The sequence below is a fragment of the Anomaloglossus baeobatrachus genome, chromosome 7 (genome assembly GCF_048569485.1).
Source record: "Anomaloglossus baeobatrachus isolate aAnoBae1 chromosome 7, aAnoBae1.hap1, whole genome shotgun sequence".
Lineage (NCBI taxonomy): Eukaryota > Metazoa > Chordata > Amphibia > Anura > Aromobatidae > Anomaloglossus > Anomaloglossus baeobatrachus.
In genome coordinates, this window is record NC_134359.1 from 22,082,710 (window position 1) to 22,103,454 (window position 20,745).

Sequence of the window (20,745 nt, forward strand, 5' to 3'; positions counted from 1 at the left end):
CCTAAAGTATTAAGAAGTATTTCAGGCACAAAGAACAATGAGCTTCACATGTTTGGATTAATTATCTCTTTTTCCAGCCTTTTCTGACTAATTAAGACCCTCCCCAAACTTGTGAACAGCACTCATACTTGGTCAACATGGGAAAGACAAAGGAGCATTCCAAGGCCATCAGAGACAAGATCGTGGAGGGTCACAAGGCTGGCAAGGGGTACAAAACCCTTTCCAAGGAGTTGGGCCTACCTGTCTCCACTGTTGGGAGCATCATCCGGAAGTGGAAGGCTTATGGAACTACTGTTAGCCTTCCACGGCCTGGACAGCCTTTGAAAGTTTCCACCCGTGCCGAGGCCAGGCTTGTCCGAAGAGTCAATGCTAACCCAAGGACAACAAGGAAGGAGCTCCGGGAAGATCTCATGGCAGTGGGGACATTGGTTTCAGTCAATACCATAAGTAACGTACTCCACCGCAATGGTCTCCGTTCCAGACGAGCCCGTAAGGTACCTTTTACTTTCAAAGCGTCATGTCAAGGCTCGTCTACAGTTTGCTCATGATCACTTGGAGGACTCTGAGACAGACTGGTTCAAGGTTCTCTGGTCTGATGAGACCAAGATCGAGATCTTTGGTGCCAACCACACACGTGACGTTTGGAGACTGGATGGCACTGCATACGAGCCCAAGAATACCATCCCTACAGTCAAGCATGGTGGTGGCAGCATCATGCTGTGGGGCTGTTTCACAGCCAAGGGGCCTGGCCATCTGGTCCGCATCCATGGGAAGATGGATAGCACGGCCTACCTGGAGATTTTGGCCAAGAACCTCCGCTCCTCCATCAAGGATCTTAAGATGGGTCGTCATTTCATCTTCCAACAAGACAACAACCCAAAGCACCCAGCCAAGAAAACCAAGGCCTGGTTCAAGAGGGAAAAAATCACGGTGTTGCAGTGGCCTAGTCAGTCTCCTGACCTTAACCCAATTGAAAACTTGTGGAAGGAGCTCAAGATTAAAGTCCACATGAGACACCCAAAGAACCTAGATAACTTGGAGAAGATCTGCATGGAGGAGTGGGCCAAGATAACTCCAGAGACCTGTGCCGGCCTGATCAGGTCTTGTACCATCACCCATTCCCTGTAGACTGTGAGCCCTCGCGGGCAGGGTCCTCTCTCCTCCTATACCAGTCTGTCTTGTACTGTTAATGATTGTTGTACGTATACCCTCTTTCACTTGTAAAGCGCCATGGAATAAATGGCGCTATAATAATAATAAAAGACTATTATTAGCTGTAATTGCAAACAAGGGTTATTCCACAAAATATTAAACCTAGGGGTTGAATAATAATTGACCCACACTTTTATGTTGAAAATGTATTAAAATTTAACTGAGCAACATAACTTGTTGGTTTGTAAGATTTATGCATCTGTTAATAAATCCTGCTCTTGTTTGAAGTTTGCAGGCTCTAACTTATTTGCATCTTATCAAACCTGCTAAAGCTGCAGGGGGTTGAATACTACTTGTAGGCACTGTAGCACTTTGTATATATACTCCCGGGCTTGTCTTATACTATATCTTATTTAATTCACATGTGATATATAGCACTTTGCACATTTTATTATTTATTTTTTGGGTCAGTGCAACATCTATACTTTGCGATTTTTTTTTTTTTTTTTTTTTTTATTTTTTTTTTTGCACATATATTCTGATTGCAGAGGGGATTAGTGCAATTTTTATATCACAAATTTATTGGCATAATACAATATAATTTAATATTTACTGGCTGCTATTATACTGTTACTATATTAATATACCAATTTCATTATCTTGATAAATAATATCTCAATTTTTGTTGTTTTTACTTTGAATGGTATATTACATATGATACATTATTAATTGTAGTCATTTTGGTCTGTCCGATCCTTATACCACAATTTTATGCTTTATTAATTTTTAATTATTTAATATGCGTTAATAAAAAAAAAATCTATTTTGGCCATATACTTTGTTCTTGTGTTGTTGTTTGCTCCTAGAGTATTAGTTCATATTTTATCAATTGCATTAAATGTGAGATAGTTGGGACCTCCACAAGAATTTAGGCCCCAAAGTCCCCTGTTGATGGGGCAGACGGCGCCACCAACACTTTTATTTGCAGTCCGTTGTCGGCGATCCTGTTTGCCCTCTTCAGCTTCATTCACACACACATGACTGAATACTTGATTCAGTAGCAATCAATGTAACCTGTGGGTAGGTGAAAAAATGTTTGACACCCAGTTTGAGGCACTGTGCGCACACTCGCGCTTTTTGCTGCGTCTTTGGTGCAGAATTTGTGCGGTTTGTGTTTTTAAACTTCATGCAGTCCTTCCCCAGCAAAGTCTATGAGAAATCTGAAATGCTGTGCACACGTTGCTTCTTTTTTCTTACAGGTTTTTCTGCAGCATGTGACGTCTTTTCTGCAAGTCCCTGCGTTTTTCCATGTGTTTTGCCATAGATAATGATTAAAAAACGCAGGGACAACAACGCAGTAAAAATTCATGCGTTTTTTTTGGGTGCATTTTTTTTTTTTCTACCAGAAGATGCGTTTTGTTGCTGAAGAAACACATCTGCAGTGTGCGCACATAGCCTGAAGAGGGTTTGGGGGACTTTGACTGATCCTTAGGCCTCTTTCACACGCCCGTGAAAATCACGCACGTTTCACGGATGTGTCAATGATGCGTATTGCCCTTGATGAGCTGCGTGTATAGCACACGTGTGTTATCCGGGATAACACATGGAGAACGGGAACTTTCTACTCGCCTGTCCCTGGCGTTGCTGTCCGTGGTGCTGATCTTTGGTCTCCGGTCCTGCCGTCTCCCCGCTGCTGCTGCTGCTTCCGGCCGCAGTGAAGTGAATATACAATGAGCATAATGAGCGGCGGTCGGCAGCAAGAGACTGCAGGGCTGGAGAAGGGGAGTAAAGATTTGTTTTTTTTTTTCTCTCTGACACGTCTTTTCTCCGGTGCGTGTCACATGGAACACATCCGTGTGGTTTGTTTGCGTTCCGTGTGACACCAGTGATTGCGGAGAAAAACTGACATGTCGGCGTGAGAAACACACAGACACACGTAAGTACGGAACGGACACACTTTCCGTTCGAAAATACGTGTGTCCTAAACCATATGAAAACATAGGTCAACGTGTGTACGTGTCTCCGGTACATGAGAAAACTGCCAAACACGTACCGGAGGCACGTACGCGTGACAGAGGCCTTAGGTTGTGGGTGTCAGGATAATTTGGAAGACTAAGATGCAGTACCTTTCAGGGCCACGATGCAATGTGGGGCGCTGTGCCAGTTCTGATGACCAATACTACTATATTTGGTGGAGCTGATGGGATTCGGACCTCCACTGATCCGATATTGATGACTTATCTTCAGTTTTAAAGTCTTGGCAAACTTTTTAGGGACAATTGTTGACTTTCACTGTGAAATTTCTCTTGGACTTTGCATCTTCTACCCAATGTCAGCAGAAGAAAATGCTTGGTAGAATATTTCCATAAATGGATTTCTACTTATAAAATGTATCTGCTTTATTCTCAGTCTGGTTGTATATGTCAGGGTTTAGGCCTCGTGCAGACTAAGGTTTTTGGAGCAAATCAGCTGAAAAAAATGCTTAATAGACTCTTTATTAATGTCAGTTATCCTCTGTTGTATCGTTTATATGTGGAGTTTATTTTATGTTTAGTTTGTGGGGGGGGGGGGGGGTTCTACTGCTTTTTTTTTCCTTTCCATTTTTCCACTTTCAGTTGAAAAAAAAACAAAAAAACTCGGGGTTGGGGGGGGTGGAATTAAAGTGCATGTCAGCTTTGTCAAGTGGATCTTGATGGGATACAAATTATACTTGGCACTAACAAAAGGCTGCAAAATATATATATTATATATATATATATATATATATATATATATTATAATCTATTATATATACATTCTCTATCTCTCTTTTTTTTTTTTTTTTTTTTATATATATATATATATATATAGAATCTCTATCTCGCTCTCTTGCTCTCTATCTCGCTCTCTTGCTCTCTATCTCGCTCTCTTGCTCTCTATCTCGCTCTCTTGCTCTCTATCTCGCTCTCTTGCTCTCTATCTCGCTCTCTTGCTCTCTATCTCGCTCTCTTGCTCTCTATCTCGCTCTCTTGCTCTCTATCTCGCTCTCTTGCTCTCTATCTCGCTCTCTTGCTCTCTATCTCGCTCTCTTGCTCTCTATCGCGCTCTCTTGCTCTCTATCGCGCTCTCTTGCTCTCTATCGCGCTCTCTTGCTCTCTATCGCGCTCTCTTGCTCTCTATCGCGCTCTCTTGCTCTCTATCGCGCTCTCTTGCTCTCTATCGCGCTCTCTTGCTCTCTATCGCGCTCTCTTGCTCTCTATCGCGCTCTCTTGCTCTCTATCGCGCTCTCTTGCTCTCTATCGCGCTCTCTTGCTCTCTATCGCGCTCTCTTGCTCTCTATCGCGCTCTCTTGCTCTCTATCGCGCTCTCTTGCTCTCTATCGCGCTCTCTTGCTCTCTATCGCGCTCTCTTGCTCTCTATCGCGCTCTCTTGCTCTCTATCGCGCTCTCTTGCTCTCTATCGCGCTCTCTTGCTCTCTATCGCGCTCTCTTGCTCTCTATCGCGCTCTCTTGCTCTCTATCGCGCTCTCTTGCTCTCTATCGCGCTCTCTTGCTCTCTATCGCGCTCTCTTGCTCTCTATCGCGCTCTCTTGCTCTCTATCGCGCTCTCTTGCTCTCTATCGCGCTCTCTTGCTCTCTATCGCGCTCTCTTGCTCTCTATCGCGCTCTCTTGCTCTCTATCGCGCTCTCTTGCTCTCTATCGCGCTCTCTTGCTCTCTATCGCGCTCTCTTGCTCTCTATCGCGCTCTCTTGCTCTCTATCGCGCTCTCTTGCTCTCTATCGCGCTCTCTTGCTCTCTATCGCGCTCTCTTGCTCTCTATCGCGCTCTCTTGCTCTCTATCGCGCTCTCTTGCTCTCTATCGCGCTCTCTTGCTCTCTATCGCGCTCTCTTGCTCTCTATCGCGCTCTCTTGCTCTCTATCGCGCTCTCTTGCTCTCTATCGCGCTCTCTTGCTCTCTATCGCGCTCTCTTGCTCTCTATCGCGCTCTCTTGCTCTCTATCGCGCTCTCTTGCTCTCTATCGCGCTCTCTTGCTCTCTATCGCGCTCTCTTGCTCTCTATCGCGCTCTCTTGCTCTCTATCGCGCTCTCTTGCTCTCTATCGCGCTCTCTTGCTCTCTATCGCGCTCTCTTGCTCTCTATCGCGCTCTCTTGCTCTCTATCGCGCTCTCTTGCTCTCTATCGCGCTCTCTTGCTCTCTATCGCGCTCTCTTGCTCTCTATCGCGCTCTCTTGCTCTCTATCGCGCTCTCTTGCTCTCTATCGCGCTCTCTTGCTCTCTATCGCGCTCTCTTGCTCTCTATCGCGCTCTCTTGCTCTCTATCGCGCTCTCTTGCTCTCTATCGCGCTCTCTTGCTCTCTATCGCGCTCTCTTGCTCTCTCTCGCGCTCTCTTGCTCTCTATCGCGCTCTCTTGCTCTCTCTCGCGCTCTATATCGCGCTCTCTCTCGCGCTCTATATCGCGCTCGCGCTCTCTCTCGCGCTCTCGCTCGCGCTCTTGCTCGCTCTCTCTCTATATCTATATAATGAAAAAAATTATAAAGTATCTTACAAAACTGCTTCAGGAAAATAAAAATGGTTTACACTTAAATAAAATTCTCCCTCTGCACAGAGCCTGACAATGCTGGTTGGTGGGGGCTGGGGTGTGAAATAAGGGGCTTCCTTACATGCCATGTGTCTTTATATGTACAGTATTTGGGAAATCGCGTTTGTCTAAAACACAATTATTTTTTTTTTTATTTTATAATACAATTTTCAGCTTTCTTTTTATTTTATTTTTCTTTGTCGCTCCATTGGGAGACCCAGACAATTGGATGTATAGCTTCTGCCTCCGGAGGCCACACAAAGTATTACACTCAAAAGTGTAACCCCTCCCCTCTGCCTATACACCCTCCCGTGCCTCACGGGCTCCTCAGTTTTATGCTTTGTGTGGAAGGAGGCACACATCCACTCATGCATTCCCATTTTAGTCAGCAGCAGCTGCTGATGTTATCGGTTGGAAGAAAAGAGGGCTCCCACGGGGCCCCCGGCATGCTCCCTTCTCACCCCACTACGTCGGCGGTGCTGTTAAGGTTGAGGTACCCATTGTGGGTACAGAGGCTGGAGCCACATGTCGTATTTCCTTCACCATCCCTTGGGGGCTCTGGGAGAAGTGGGATCCTGAGCGGTCATCCAGGTACTGGGACCGTGCTCCCTCCGCAGCCCCAGTGTGGAATCTGCCGGACCGGAGTATTTTCTTTATCAGGGACCGGGCCCTGCATCTGTCAGGTACTCTGTGTCCCCATGGGGACGGTTCATGGAGCGCCTGGCACCCGGACGCTGCAAGGGCTGCTAGGCCGTGAAAGCCGGGGGACTTCCGCGCCTGTTTGTCGGCCGCGGTAATAAATTTAGTCCCCGGCTTCAGTTGCGGCCTACTTGCAAAATCTCGCCCCCGGACCTGTCTGTCAGGGTAGGGGCGGGACAGCCGACCGGACGCTGCCTGGGACACACAGCGGCTGCTGATCCGTGAAAGCCGGGGGACTTCCCCGCCGACCGCGCCTGCTTGTCGGCCGCGGTCATAAATTTAGTCCCCGGCTTCAGTTGCGGCCTACTGGCAAGACTCCCGCCCCCGGACCTGTCTGTCAGGGTAGGGGCGGGACAGCCGTCCTGACGTCGGCAGTGAGGGCCGGAGCATCCTGTATGCTTCCTCCCCCCTCTTTGATCACAATAGGGACCCCAGATTCCCGCACTTTTTCCTGGTGCCGCCCACCGCTCCACTCCCCCTCTGAGAGCTCCAGCAGCCATTTTTTTCAGACATTCTGCGCTGGAGAATCATTAGGAAAGAGCTCTTCACCGCTGGGAGACCTGGAGCAGGGAATCTGGAGGACACACACGCCGCTTTTTAGCGGTCGGTAAGCCACACCGGTCATCCGGTGCTGGTCCCCCTGGGTTGCCTGAATAGATACGTATTATATATCTTTATATATAGATCTCTGTTCGGCCGGGCTGTATACTCTTCCCTTATACCCTCTGTGATCACTCTCCTGGGACACAACAGCATGTCGTCCACAAGGAGCAAGAGCGCTAAGGCACAGGGTTTCTTTGCAACCTGTACCTCTTGTGGGGCTATGTTGCCTGCGGGTTCCACCTACCCTCACTGTGAGCAATGCTCGACCCCTGTTACACTGACTCAGCCGGAGCCGGGACCACTTGTGGGCCCCTCGGCTCAGGTAGACCCCCATGCTACCACTGTCCAGGCGGCAGGGACAGAGTTTGCAGTGTTTGCTGAGAAGCTCTTTGAGTCACTTTCACAATCCATGGCTAAGTCTATGGACAAATGGTCTGCCAAGCTGCTAGAAGCCTTGCAGTCCAGACCGGTCCTTACACAGACCCAGGACACTGTTGGATCGGCGCCTCCAGGTCCCTCTCGGTCCACGCCGCAGCGCGCTCCCGGGGTGGGCTCTAGGTTTCACGTGGAGGACTCCTCCACGGTCTACAGCCCCAGACCAGCTAAGCGGGCCCGCTTGGAATCATCAGCTTCATCACGCTGCTCAGGTTCCCGGCTGGAGGACTCGCTGGAGGACGAGGCGGAGGTCGCAGCTCAGGGCTCTGACCATGACGTTGCCCTCAACCTTGATACACCTGAAGGGGACGCCTTAGTAAATGATCTTATCTCGTCCATCAACCAGGTGTTAGATCTATCTCCCCCGCCTCCACCTATAGAGGAGTCTGCTTCTCAGCAGGAGAAACACCAGTTTCGGTTCCCCAAACGTACACTGAGTGCGTCTTTCGACCGCTCTAACTTCAAGGATGCTGTCCAGAAACCCAGAGCGGTTCCGGACAAGCGCTTTACTAAGCGCCTCACTGACACGCGTTACCCCTTCCCCTCTGACGTAGTTAAGGGTTGGGCTCAGTGTCCCAAGGTGGATCCTCCAGTCTCTAGATTGGCGGCTAGATCTGTGGTATCGGTTGCAGATGGCTCATCGCTAAAAGATGCCACTGACAGGCAGATAGAGCTCCTGGTGAAATCCATCTATGAAGCCACGGGCGCGTCCTTTGCCCCGGCTTTTGCAGCCGTGTGGGCACTCCAAGCTATCTCGGCTTGTCTAACCGAGATTAATGCGGTCACACGTAATTCTGCTCCGCAGGTTGCGTCTTTGACTTCTCAGGCGTCGGCGTTTTCTTCATACGCCATGAAGGCAGTCCTAGACTCTGCTAGCCGTACAGCGGTCGCATCCGCTAATTCTGTGGCAGTCCGCAGAGCCATGTGGCTGCGCGAATGGAAGGCAGACTCGGCTTCCAAGAGATTCCTAACCGGTTTGCCGTTTTCTGGCGACCGATTGTTTGGAGAACGATTGGATGAGAGGCAAAAGACTCCTCCTTACCCCAGTCCAGACCGAAGCGACCTCAGCAACGTAAGATACAATCGAGGTTTCGTTCCTTTCGCCCCTCCGCCAAGTCCCAATCCTCTTCGTCCAATAGGCCGGAGAAAGGTCAGAGGAACTCCTACGCGTGGCGGTCTAAGTCACGCCCCCAAAAGGCTGCCGGAGGCACTGCCTCCAAGGCGGCCTCCTCATGACTCTTGGCATCCCCGAACCGCATCCTCGGTCGGTGGCAGGCTCTCCCGCCTTTGCGACACCTGGTGGCCACATGTTCAAGACCGATGGGTGAGAGACATTCTGTCTCACGGTTACAGGATAGAGTTCATCTCTCGTCCTCCAACTCGTTTCTTCACAACCTCCCCCCCCCCCCCCTGCTCGGGCCGACGCACTTCTTCAGGCAGTGGCCGCTCTGAAGACAGAAGGAGTTGTGATTCCCGTCCCCCCTCAGGAACAGGGGCGCGGCTTTTACTCCAACTTGTTCGTGGTGCCAATGAAGGACGGTTCATTCCGTCCCGTTCTGGACCTCAAACTGCTCAACAGACATGTGAGAACCAGACGGTTCAGGATGGAATCTCTCCGCTCGGTCATCGCTTCGATGTCACAGGGAGACTTTCTCGCATCGATCGACATCAAAGATGCTTATCTCCATGTGCCGATCGCACCCGAACATCAACGCTTCTTGCGTTTCGCCATAGGGGACGAACACCTTCAGTTCGTGGCATTGCCTTCGGCTTGGCGACAGCCCCACGGGTTTTCACCAAAGTCATGGCATCCGTTGTGGCGGTCCTACATGAGGCGCCTCATGCACTTCCTAGGGAAGATGGTGGCAGCGATGGAGGCAGTGCCCTTCGCGCAATTTCATCTACGCCCACTCCAATGGGACATTCTCCACAAGTGGGACAAGAGATCGACTTCCCTCGACAAGAATGTCTCTCTTTCCCTGGCAACCAAGACGTCTCTTCAGTGGTGGCTTCTTCCCACTTCTCTTTTGCAGGGAAAATCCTTCCTGCCCCCAACCTGGGCTGTGGTCACCACGGACGCGAGCCTGTCAGGGTGGGGAGCAGTGTTTCTCCACCACAGGGCTCAGGGGACCTGGACTCCGAGGGAGTCTTCCCTTCAGATCAATGTTCTGGAGATAAGGGCAGTGTATCTAGCCCTATTGGCGTTCCATCAGTGGCTGGAGGGCAGGCAGATCCGTATCCAGTCGGACAACGCCACTGCAGTCGCCTACATCAATCACCAGGGCGGCACTCGCAGTCGTCAAGCCTTCCAGGAAGTACGGCGAATTCTGCAGTGGGTGGAAGCCACAGCATCCACCATCTCCGCAGTTCACAGAGCTCTGGCGGCGGATGCATAAGTGCAGGATTGGTCGCAGTTTCAACTGCCTTATGTGTTTCCTCCTCTGGCGATGCTACCCAGAGTATTACGCAAGATCAGGTCCGACTGCCGCCGCGCCATTCTCGTCGCTCCAGACTGGCCAAGGCGGTCGTGGTACCCGGATCTGTGGCATCTCACGGTGGGTCAACCGTGGGCCCTTCCAGGCCGCACAGACTTGCTGTCACAAGGGCCGTTTTTCCATCTGAATTCTGCGGCCCTCAACCTGACTGTGTGGCCATTGAGTCCTGGCTCCTAGCATCGTCAGGGTTAGCTTTGCGAATGGGTTTACTCCCTGGCCTTTTGCCTTACCCATTTTTCTTTCCTTCCTTCAATCTGGAATGGACAAAGGTTTGTCACTAAGCTCTCTCAAGGGACAAGTATCGGCGCTCTCAGTATTTTTTCAAAGGCGCCTGGCCAGGCTCCCGCAGGTCCGCACGTTCCTGCAGGGAGTTTGCCACATAGTCCCACCTTACAAGCGCCCACTAGAGCCCTGGGACCTTTACAGGGTGCTAACGGCTCTTCAGAAACCACCTTTCGAACCGCTGCGAGATGTCTCCTTATCACGTCTTTCGCAGAAGGTGGCATTTCTAGTGGCAGTTACATCACTCCGAAGAGTGTCGGATCTTGCAGCGCTGTCATGCAAAGCCCTTTTCCTGGTTTTTCACCAGGATAAGGTGGTTCTGCGTCCTGTTCCGGAATTTCTCCCTAAGGTGGTATCTCCTTTTCATCCAATCAGGATATCACCTTACCTTCTTTTTGCCCTAATCCAATTCACCGATGTGAAAAGGATTTGCACTCATTAGATCTAGTGAGAGCACTCCGGTGCTACGGGTCTCGCACAGCGCCCCTGCGCCGTTCAGATGCACTCTTTGTACTTGTCGCCGGTCAGCGTAAGGGTTCGCAGGCTTCCAAGTCAACCTTGGCTCGGTGGTTCAAGGAACCGATTTTTGAAGCCTACCGTTCTTCGGGGCTTCCGCTTCCTTCGGGGCTGAAAGCCCATTCTACCAGAGCCGTGGGTGCGTCCTGGGCATTGCGGCACCGGGCGACTGCTCAGCAGCTGTGTCAGGCAGCTACCTGGTCTACAAAAACCTATACTGACCTCCATATAAATTGATTATGCTCACTAATGAACAAACAATAATAGTATTTTTTGAAAAATTTATTAGAGTAATTCAAAGGGATACAAAAAGTGCAACACAAAGTGCAATGTGCATAAAAACATGTGCTGACAGTCAGGGCAGCATATCAGAAAAAGACAGGCTAAAATAATCAGAAACCTTGCAAGGTATGAGTATACAAACAGTGTATATGGTCAGAATTCATACAATATAAGCATGACAATAAACACCCAATTGTATTACAGTAAAACATCAAAAAGCAGCCTAGATAGACACGTATAATGGTCACATAGGACCTGACATAGAGCAGGAGTATATAAAGAATGTATATAATGCAGGTTCGTGCGGGGCGGCATATCAGGCAGGCTACAACGTCTCTTCCTGGTGGGCTATCAGACCCTCTTGGTTTAACCTTTGCATGTCATGGATGATCTTTTTGGTTTTACAAATGAGTGTTTCTGGTGGGCTACCGTATTTTTCATTGTATCTACGTCCATCCCTTGGTAGCTCCCAGACAAGCATGTCTATTTAGGCCATGGTATTCAGTTGTTCATTATTCTGCTTATTATGCATGAACCTGGATTATATACATTCTTTATATACTCCTGCTCTATGTCAGGTCCTATGTGACCATTATACGTGTCTATCTAGGCTGCTTTTTGATGTTTTACTATAATACAATTGGGTGTTTATTGTCATGCTTATATTGTATGAATTCTGACCATATACACTGTTTGTATACTTATACCTTGCAAGGTTTCTGATTATTTTAGCCTGTCTTTTTCTGATATGCTGCCCTGACTGTCAGCACATGTTTTTATGCACATTGCACTTTGTGTTGCACTTTTTGTATCCCTTTGAATTACTCTAATAAATTTTTCAAAAAATACTATTATTGTTTGTTCATTAGTGAGCATAATCAATTTATATGGAGGTCAGTATAGGTTTTTGTAGTTTATATTTGGTGACTCTCTATGTCTGTAATGACTAAAATGGACTGGAATATTCAGTTTTGTTTTCTTCAGCTACCTGGTCTAGCCTGCACACTTTCACGAAACATTATCAGGTGCATACCTATGCTTCGGCAGATGCCAGTCTAGGTAGGCGAGTCCTTCAGGCGGCGGTTGCCCACCTGTAAGAGGGAGCCGTGTCGGCTCTATTATCGAGGTATTCTTTTACCCACCCAGGGGCTGCTTTTGGACGTCCCAATTGTCTGGGTCTCCCAATGGAGCGACAAAGAAGAAGGGAATTTTGTTTACTTACCGTAAATTCCTTTTCTTCTAGCTCCTATTGGGAGACCCAGCACCCGCCCCTGTTCCCTTCGGGCTGTTGTTCTTTTGTGTACACATGTTGTTCATGTTGAATTGTTCTTTTGGTTCATGGTTTTCAGTTCTCCGAACATCCTTCGGATTGAATTTACCTTAGACCAATTTATAAGTTTCCTCCTTCCTGCTCTTGCACCAAAACTGAGGAGCCCGTGATGCACGGGGGGGTGTATAGGCAGAGGGGAGGGGTTACACTTTTGAGTGTAATACTTTGTGTGGCCTCCGGAGGCAGAAGCTATACACCCAATTGTCTGGGTCTCCCAATTGGAGCTAGAAGAAAAGGAATTTACGGTAAGTAAACAAAATTCCCTTCTTTTGCAATAAAAAGTTATACTTTTAAAACATTACTTGTGAACTTACGTTACTTTATTTTTTTTGTTTGTTTTACTCCTTTTATATTGGTTTTATGTGTTAGCAACAGATTTAGCAACAGATTTTTCTTTCTTTTTTAAAAGCGTGGTTCTGCGAAACCAAATAATTAAAGTGAGGGTCCGCCATGAAATATCTTCTCTCAATAAGACTCAATTTTTGCCCCTATTTTGGGAATATATTACTGTCACTCCTGGTTATTTCATAGAAAACCCCCCTAGAGTTAAAGAAGAGATTAAATTCTGGTTAGCAGCATGCAACCACTAGGGGGAGCTCATATACATGATCTCAATGGGTAAAGGGGGAACATTTTTTGGGGGTGTATTAGAAATATATTTGTATATTAATATCCTGTATTCACAAATATGTAGGTTCTGGCAAATATCCGCATGGGTCATGACACCTCCACATTCGGCATGTCATTAGTGCTGTATAGAAAGGGGGCTAGTGTACTGCTTGTTGCAGTAAAGAGCCAGCCATCCACATACTGGTTATATGACAAAATAGGAAACTTGTGCGTACATAAGATATACCACTACTTCTGGCCATTATGTGGCTTGTGTCCTCCTCTGCAGACTTTCTCTAATATTCAGTTGTCTCTGAGCTTGTGGGTAGAGACTGGCTGCTATGATGTCTAACAGACCTGAGGGATTCCTGTCTGTGTAACACATGTTCAGAAGCAGGAGCATGGAGGACATTATTCAGCAGTGTACCTGTTCATCCACCTCTGGGGTGAGTTTAAAAACATGGTAGAAAACAGCAGCATGGGAACATACACTGGCACTGAGCAGTGTTACTGTGGATCCAGCTTTGGGGGTCAGTTAAAAAATGTACTAGAAAGCAGCAGCATGGGGGACATACACCGGCACTGAGCAGTGTTACTATGGATCCATCTTTGGGGGTCAGTTAAAAAATGTACTAGAAAGCAGCAGCATGGGGGACATACACCGGCACTGAGGAGTGTTACTATGGATCCATCTTTGGGGGTCAGTTAAAAATGTACTAGAAAGCAGCAGCAGGGGGGACAATATACACCAGCACTGAGCAGTGTTACTATGGATCCATCTTTGGGGGGGTCAGTTAATGTACTAGAAAGCAGCAGCATGGGGGACATTATTCACCGGCACTGAGCAGTGTAGCTGTGGATCCAGCTTTGGTGGTCAGTTAAAAAATGTACTAGAAAGCAGCAGCATGGAGGACATTATTCACCGGCACTGAGCAGTGTAGCTGTGGATCCAGCTTTGGTGGTCAGTTAAAAATGTACTAGAAAGCAGTAGCATGGGGGGACATTATACACCGGCACTGAGCAGTGTAGCTGTGGATCCAGCTTTGGTGGTCAGTTAAAAAATGCACTAGAAAGCAGCAGCATGGGGAACATTATACATCGGCACTGAGCAGTGTTACTATGGATCCATCTTTGGGGGTCAGTTAAAAATGTACTAGAAAGTAACAGCATGGGGGACATTATACACTGGCACTGAGCAGTGTTACTATGGATCCAGCTTTGGGGGTCAGTTAAAAATGTACTAGAAAGCAGCAGCAGGGGGGACATACACCGGCACTGAGCAGTGTTACTATGGATTCAGCTTTATGGTGAGTTAAAAATATACTAGAAAGCAGCAATGTAGCTGTGAATCCAGCTGAGGGATAAGGGGGGCACTAAGGAAAGTGCGGCAGATTTTCCTCGTAACTTTGCTGTTCCCCTTGTCATAGATTACATAATAATACCTCAGCAATCAGACTGTCTGTCTTTTTTGACCAGGGCATATTCTAGTTGTAGTTCAGATTGAATTAATGATTTTTTTCAGAAGGGAGAAATGGCTCATAAGTGGAGACGGATGCAGATTTTAAATATTTTTTTTTTTAATAGAATATATTACATTTCTCTTATTTGCCTGTAATATTGATTGTTGAAGCAGCAATTGCTTATACATGTTATGGTGAGCCTAAATTTGTTTTTGTTTTTTTTAAATCTAGGATAAAGTTGAGTTGAGCAACCCCCGAACTGTAAAGTGCTTCGTGCTTGGCCTAGTGAGTGCCACTTGCAGTCTCGGCTCGCAGTGGGGGTAAAACCAAAGTTTACAGCTGTAGTATATAACCCCCCCCCCCCTCCCAAAAAAAAAAACGACTCCTTTCCTCCCCCGGAAAGGCAGTTGTTTATGGCTGGCTGTATGTGGCTTCCAATTGGGTTCGGGCTCCGGGATCAAGTTCCGGTCAAGTCCAGTTGCCCAACTGAACTTTATCTAAAGTCCCGGCAAACCCGAACTTCCACGGGTTTCTCTAGTTATAAGTGGACAATTGTAACAGATTCATCATCTTTTAAATAGTATTTTTAGAATTTGTTCAGACACAGAAGCTGTAAACACGCTGTTGAAATCTGTTGCTTATTTTGGGGGATTTTTATTTAAAGGAGTAGTTCCATCTCCAAGATCCTATCCCAATATGTAGTGGTTCCAATAATTACAATATTCCCAAATACTTCCAATTAGAAATGTACTATAGTTCTCCTGATTAGCTATGTCATCTACCTCATGTGCAGGGCATTACAGTAGCTTAGGTGGTGTCCATGGTTACAACCACTAGCAACTGTCACTCTATGAATCGTCATAACCATGGATACCTAATTCATAAAGTGACAGTTGCTAGTGGTTGTAACCATGGACACCTAGCTACTTAAATGCCCTGCACAGGAGGTAGATGATACAGCTAATCAGGAGAACTATAGTACATTTCTAATTGGAAGTATTTGGTAATATTGTTATTATTGGAACCACTACATATTGGGAGAGGATCTTGGAGTTGGTAATACTCCTTTAAATAAAAATCCCCCCTTACCAACGCAAAGATCCTCTCCCAATATATAGTGGTTCTAATAATAACAATATTACAAAATACTTCCAATTAGAAATGTACTATAGATCTCCTGATTAGCTCTATCATCTACCTCATGTGCAGGGCATTGCATTAGCTTACGTTTCCATGGTTATTATAACCACTATCAACTAACTGTCACTTTATGAATGATTGTAACCATGGATACCTAAGCTACTGTAATGCCCTGCACATGAGGTAGGTGACATAGCTAATCAGGAGAACTATACTACATTTCTAATTTGAGGCATTTGCTAATATTATTATTGCACCTACACCTATTAATATTGGGCTAGGATCTTGAAGAAGGGAGTACTCCCTTACCTGTCCTCTCCAGACTAATATCTGATGAAAAAGTTTAACCCTTTCATGCAGGGTGTCATAGCTTTGCTTGATTTTTAGGAGCGCACCGCTTTCCATCTTCAAGCTTGCAGGGGGCCTGTGTAGTTGATGAATGATTGACAGTTTGGACGAGCGGCATTGTCTCCCGGCCGCCTGAACGGTGCGTTTTTGACCCTATGGAAAGCACCCTGCTGAAACTGCGCTACTTGGCAGGAACAGAGTTGGGTTTTTCTTACAAAAATGTTCCTTGTTTCATTTGTCTTGTTTAAAGAATTCACCCCCTTGCCCCCAAAATCGATATAATTGGGTAAGGAATAACGTACTAATCCCTAGGGGGTTTCATTTATTTTTTGGAGAGGAGGGGGGGGGGAAATCATGAAGGTATGCGCACAATACTTCTCTTTTTCTACCCAGAGAGATACGCATTTTTCCGATCTCTTGGGGTCTTGTGCAGTTTAGGGGTGAGTTTTGCATAGATCGAATTGTTTGTAAAATATTTTGGGGCAATTGTGTAAAACTGTTCACAAATTGGACCTCGCGCAATCCATGTTGAATAAGGCGTGCTGCCAATTTGAAGGTTTAAAGGGGTTAAGCGTCTGGTGGAGCTCACCACTTCGGGGTTAGGAGCCTTGTAGGCCATGCAATGCTCCACTTACAAATCTCCTCTTTGGAGATATAGGTGGCTCTGCAGATCCAGCCCTTTTCCTCTTAACAGCTGCTGATTTTCTCAGACCTTGTCCTATAATCTGGCTACAATGTGGGGTTGAAAAATGTATATTTTTATGCAGAAAGTATTTTTGGTCCATAAAACAATGTTGGAATTATCCGGAGGGTAGGTTTCAGGTTTGGGAAGTGGGCTATCCCTCATGTTCTAAGTGACTGAAAGTACGTAGTGTGCAGAGCCGGAATACCGGAACTCGGCACATGGTGTCATGGCCGTTCTGGGCTTGTGTGGCTCCCATCAAATTCGCTTGATTGGGAGCTGAGCTGTTGTAATGGGGCTGTGTACAGAGCTGTGGCTGGATGTGCCCACAGCTGCCCACCACCTCCCTTCTTCACCGATCTGATATTGGTGACCTAGCCTATTGGGCTACCAATCTCACAATCCTAGTCAATACTTGAGGAACAAAAAAAAATTGATACAAAGTTCGACCAAAAAATTACGGGTGGATATTATGAGCTTATGTCAACTTCAACCCCACAGATACATCAGACGAGTCATCCGAACACGCTCATTGTGGTGCAACCGGCTGACCATCCGATATTAATGAAGTAGCTCCCAATTCTACCCCAACTGGAATCTGTATTTGGGGAAGAGAAGACTCTGGCAGCAGCTGTTTCCTTTCTCCACATTGAAAGCACGTATCCAATTGGCCAAGCCAAGTGCTAATGTATACGGGAGGGTTGGGGAAAAAATGGTTGGACTTTCGGCTGTCGGCTATCTCGTGTATTACCATCTTTACTCCCTTACCAATGAGTAGTCCTTTTACCTGCAGCTTCATACCCCCACCTTCCTCCCTACATGTATTGCCTAGCATGAAATGTACTCTTCTGATCGCCCTGCCGATGTGGCTCATCTCGGACCAACAATATGTGGAAGGGTCACATGTTAATCCACCGGTTGATGGTCATCCATTGGCAAGCGAATGACTTGTGGTGGTCGTCGTCTCTATCTCGTTGGACTGTAACACTGCTGATTGGTGATCGTTAATCTGTGATTAGAGTCTACAGAGGCTACGTACAAGGAGGAAACTCATTCGGCAATTTTAAGAATTTTTTAATTTTTTTAGTTAAAGTTTGGTTGATTCTGATGGCACAAAACTTATGATGTCCAGGTAACAAAAGCGTGCTGAAGAAGCTGCTCCGCCGATGGCCGCGTCTCCTGATCCCTGCAAGAAAAGAGAAAACTGAAACCTAAAACGTTTTGATTTTTACTCACAGTACAGTTTATTTCCAGGCGATTTCCCAGGATGAGTGCGACTGTCGCGGTTCATTTTGACTTTTCATGTGACCCCAGGTTGCTCCGTAGACCTGTAAAGAGCAATAACTACATGGGAGGGGGGTTGTATCTTTTGGTCTTGCGGGATGATTTTCTAGTACATATATAATGAAGCCTCATTGTACTATATATTGCTCGTGTTCCACGTCATCGCTGGTAATGATCGGTGAAGCTAAGTGCCCTCTGCCTCAAGCAGCCGAGATGGTCAGGTAAGTGGCCCCTGCCCACAAATATCATGAACAGCTTATTTATATATATCTATATCTATCTATATCTATATATATATATATATATATATATATATATATATATATATATATATATATATATATATATATATATATATATATATATATATATATATATATATATATATATATATATATATATATATATATATATATATAATATTATATCTCTCTGCCGGCTCATACATACTTTTTCTTTTTTTTTTTTTTTTTGGTGCTATAATTTATATTTATCGAATTTGTTGGTAACATTCTTGGATAACTTTCTCAATGGCCACAGCAAACCTTTCCGACAAAGGGTGGAGGCGCGCTCTCAGCCCTAAAATGTAGCCTGAACACCGTGCACATTAGAAAGTCGCATCCTCTCGGCTTCTGTATCTGAGGCCCACTTCTTTATAGTGTAAGACCCCCTTTAAGGCCTTCCCAACTGGGCAATTTTCTGTTTTTGCACTTTCGTGTTTTCCCTCCTGTATTCCAAGAGCCACACCCTTTTTTTTTTTTTTTTTTTTTTTTTGCATGTGCATTGTTACTATTCTCCAGGTCAGTACAAGTTTTCAAATACCAAATGTATGGTTGGGGGGTTTTGTTGTTCTTCTTTTTTTTTTTTTTTTTAAGTGGTAAAAAAAATCCTAATTTTTTTTTTTTTTTTTTTTGCACAAAATTTGCATGTTGGCATATTCTGAGACCCATACCATTTTCCATTTTTGGGATGTGGTGCTGTGTGAGGACTTATGTTTTTTTTGTTTTTTTTTTTTAAATGTTGCGGTTGTAAAAAAAAAAAAAATAACTGTCATTGATTTTATTTATTTTTTTTAATTTTGTTATGCCGTTTACCAATCTGATTTAATTTTTTAGTGTGTGATCAGATTTTTATGAACGCAGCGATACCAATATTTCAAATTGCTTTATTTTTAATGGGGCAAAAGGGAGTGATTCTTTATATGTATGGTTGGGGTGGTAATTATTTTTAGATATGTTATAAAATATAATGAAGCGCCCCGTGTTTGTCCAAAGAAAAGCAAGGGAGACTGTATAGTGCAAGTCATCAAATGATTGCAAGTTCCAGTGTCATAACGGGATTAACAAATACAGTAAAAATACAGTAAAAAAATTTACTTATTTTTACTGTATTTGTTAATCCCGTTATGACACTAGAACTTGCAATCATTCGATCACTTGCACTACACTGTGTGCAGAATTATTAGGCAAATGAGTATTTTGCTCCCATGATACTTTTTATACATGTCCTACTCCAAGCTGTATAGGCTGAGAGCCAACTACCAATGAAGTAAATCAGGTGATGTGCCTCTCTGTAATGAGGAGGGGTGCGGTGTAATGACATCAACACCCTATATAATGGGTGCTTAATTATTAGGCAACTTCTTTTCCTTTGGCAAAATGGGTCAGAAGAGAGATTTGACGGGCTCTGAAAAGTCCAAATTGTGCGATGTCTTGCAGAGAGATGCAGCAGTCTTGAAATTGATAAAGTTTTGAAGCGTGATCATCAAACAATCAAGCGTTTCATGGCAAATAGCCAACAGGGTCGCAAGAAGCGTGTTGGACAAAAAAGGCGCAAAATAACTGCCCATGAATTGAGGAAAATCAAGCGTGAAGCTGCCAAGATGCCAATTGCCACCAGTTTGTCCATATTTCAGAGCTGCAACGTTACTGGAGTATCAAAAAGCACAAGGTGTGCCGTACTCAGGGACATGGCCAAGGTAAGGAAGGCTGAAAAACCACCACCTCTGACCAAGAAACATAAGATAAAACATCAAGACTGGGCCAAGAAATATCTTAAGACTGATTTTTTTCAAAGGTTTTATGGACTGATGAAATGAGAGTGACTCTTGATGGGCCAGATGGATGGGCCAGAGGCTGGATCAGTAAAGGGCAGAGAGCTCCACTCCGACTCAGACGCCAGCAAGGTGGAGGTGGGGACTGGTATGGGCTGGGATCATCAAAGATCAACTTGTGGGACCTTTTCGGGTTGAGGATGGAGTGAAGCTCAACTTCCAGACCTACTGCCAGTTTCTGGAAGACATCTTCTTCAAGCAGTGGTACAGGAAGAAGTCGCTATCGTTCAAGAAAAACATGGTTTTCATGCAGGACCATGCTCCATCACATGCATCCAACTACTCCACAGCGTGGCTGGCCAGTAAAGGTCTAAAAGATGAAAAAATAATGACATGACCTTGTTCACCAGATCTGAACCCCATAGAGAACCTGTGGTCCCTCATAAGATGTAAGATCTACAGGGAGGGAAAACAGTCCACCTCTCGGAGCAGCGTCTGGAGGCTGTGGTGTCTGCTGCACGTAATGCTGATCGTAAACAGATCAAGCAATGACAGAATCTATGGATGGTCGGCCGCTGAGTGTCATCAGAAAGAAAGGGGGCTATATTGGTCACTAATTTTTTGGGTTTTGTTTCTGCATGTCAGAAATGTTTGTTTCTAAATGATGTGCAGTTATATTGGTTTACCTGGTGAAAATAAACAAGTGAGATGGGAATATATTTGGTTTTTATTAAGTTGCCTAATAATTCTGCACAGTAATAGTTACCTGCACAAACAGATCCTCCTAAGATCGCCAAATCTAAAAACCCCTCCAAC

At 45.7% G+C, this 20,745-nt stretch overlaps 2 protein-coding genes across 3 annotated transcripts in view; one reads left to right on the forward strand and one right to left on the reverse strand.

The window, feature by feature from the left end:
* The window catches only part of CCNT2 (cyclin T2), a 109,547-nt gene that overhangs the window by 78,165 nt on the left and 10,637 nt on the right, over positions 1-20,745 (forward strand). The gene's annotated exons all lie outside the window — the stretch shown is intronic.
* The window catches only part of MAP3K19 (mitogen-activated protein kinase kinase kinase 19), a 23,918-nt gene continuing 20,866 nt past the window's right edge, over positions 17,694-20,745 (reverse strand). Inside the window, exon 5 of the mRNA XM_075317135.1 lies at positions 17,694-17,778. Within this exon, the coding sequence (XP_075173250.1) occupies positions 17,712-17,778 (67 nt within the window). The 3' untranslated portion in view covers positions 17,694-17,711. The remainder of the gene's footprint in view (positions 17,779-20,745) is intronic.